At 42.3% G+C, this 1,991-nt stretch overlaps 1 protein-coding gene across 1 annotated transcript in view; it reads right to left on the bottom strand.

Moving 5' to 3' along the window:
• LOC109298787 (cytosolic phospholipase A2 epsilon-like) overlaps positions 1 to 1,991 on the bottom strand; it is a 45,050-nt gene that overhangs the window by 4,794 nt on the left and 38,265 nt on the right. The window contains exon 17 of the mRNA XM_019519065.1: positions 852 to 959. Within this exon, the coding sequence (XP_019374610.1) occupies positions 852 to 959 (108 nt within the window). The remainder of the gene's footprint in view (positions 1 to 851; positions 960 to 1,991) is intronic.

Consider the following 1,991-nt stretch of genomic DNA (forward strand, 5'->3'; position numbering starts at 1 on the left):
GCTGGGAGAGTGGGGGGGGGCAGAGGGTGCTTGGTTGGGCTAGGGGAGCAGGCAGGGGTCACCCCATGGTCCCCTCCCTTTTCCTCTCCTCCAGCTCCCCCTCCCCTGCCCCCTACTTACCAGCATGGAGTCTGGGTCCAGCTCCTTGCTGCACCCAGCAGAGACTGCCTGAATCACCAAAGCTCTCTAAATCATTCCCAAATTGATTTGGGGAGCTTCAAATTGATTTGGACCTTTTAATTGGCCCCCTGATTCAATTTGGATTCAGAGGTTCAGCCACCAAATCGGGCTGAATCTCCTCTGAATCAAATCAGCACCTGAAGCTTTGCACAGCTCTAGTGGGCAGGTGGTGTGGGATATTCATAAATTATTTACCACATTTGCCTGAATCCAAAATGACTTTGAATTTAAGATGACTCTGAAATAATTAGATTTTAGACATGCAAGATTACAAAATTATAAATTCGTTATAATTTTCCTTGACTAGAATCTAATTATTGGAGGGTCACCTTAAATTTGCAAAAGTGAGGAAACCTGCAGCAAGCAGGCAGGCAGTGGAGATGCTCAATGAGTATTGGTCTGATACTCCATCCTAAGACAAGGCTTTGTTTCCCCTATTTTAAATGGGGGAAAAGAAGCTCATTTTGGAAGCTAGCAAATATGGTAATGACAGCTTTATGACAAGTTTAAATATTTGACTTTTCAAACTGCTCCTTTCCAAGTGTGGTACTGAGGAATTTTCAGATGGGCTTTGAAAATGAAATTCCAGGATTTGTGTCCATGGTGTACTTACTAGATGGGTTTGAAGCCTGATGATAATACATGGTTGGTAGAAGAATAAAGTAACTCACCAATACAGTCTACTCTGTCTTGGGTCCACCTGTGCCAGAAATCTTCTGAAGAATGGGACAGAGTCCAGTTATATATCAGATTCAGGGAAAATATACTGCTCCACATGCCTGTGACAGGAAAGAGTGAGTACTATTGAATCAAAGCGTATTAAAAAACATGAATTAGGCTCCAAAGGCATATGATTGGCTTAAGAACCTTGATATATTCTTATAATAAATTATATTCCTTCTCAAGTCACCATTCTTTTATTTATTAAATATGCTCCTGAATTTATCTCTTTCTATAAATATATTAACTCTGAAGGATTTTGGAATATGGACAAAATGTATATGTAAGATTTTCAAAAAATGAAAGTCTTGCATTACAATTTTCTATATATCTCTGTTCTGCCAGTATTGCAGCCATTGTTATACTTAGCATGTGATTTGTTCCTCACACTTTTTTTTCAGTATTACATACTCATTTATCTAAAAAAAAATTCTGATGTTAGACTATTCATGTGCAAAATCCTGCACTTGTGATCGAATAATTGCATGCACAAATATAGATTGGAGAATGATTGGCTAGACTACAGTACTGCAGAGAAAGACCTATGAATTACAGGGAACCATAAACTGAATATGAGCCAATAGTGTGCCCTTGTTGCAAAAAATGTCAACAGCATATTGGGTTGTATTAATAGGAGTGTCACTTTGAAATGAAGGGAAGTGATTCTTCCACTCCGTTCAGCACTGGTAAGGCCTCACTTGCAGTACTGTGTCCAGTTTTTGGGCCCCATTCTAATATTATAAAAGGCTTAGTCTATCTGTCTATCCATAACGCTTTATTCATACTCTGATCGGCTGACTAAAACAAGCAATCAGAGTGTGAATTCAGCATTGGGACAGGAAGTGGTGGCGTGACAGAGTGCTGCCATGATGGCGGAGACAGGGGATGGAGGTGGTGGCAACAGAGCAGAAGGAAGGGGGAGCGAGGCCAGCAGTGTTGGCATGGCTCCCCCTGCCCAGCTCCTTGCAGGCAGTGATGATGGAGTGGAGGGGGGGGGGCAAGGTTACCGGAGCTAGCCTCACCCCCACCTGCTCCTTGGACATGGAGGCAGTGGGATGGGCGGGGGAGTGGTATCAGTTTGCCATACTTGG

Source organism: Gavialis gangeticus, unplaced genomic scaffold (assembly GCF_001723915.1).
Source record: "Gavialis gangeticus isolate Ggan-Ray unplaced genomic scaffold, GavGan_comp1, whole genome shotgun sequence".
In the NCBI taxonomy this organism is placed as follows: domain Eukaryota; kingdom Metazoa; phylum Chordata; order Crocodylia; family Gavialidae; genus Gavialis; species Gavialis gangeticus.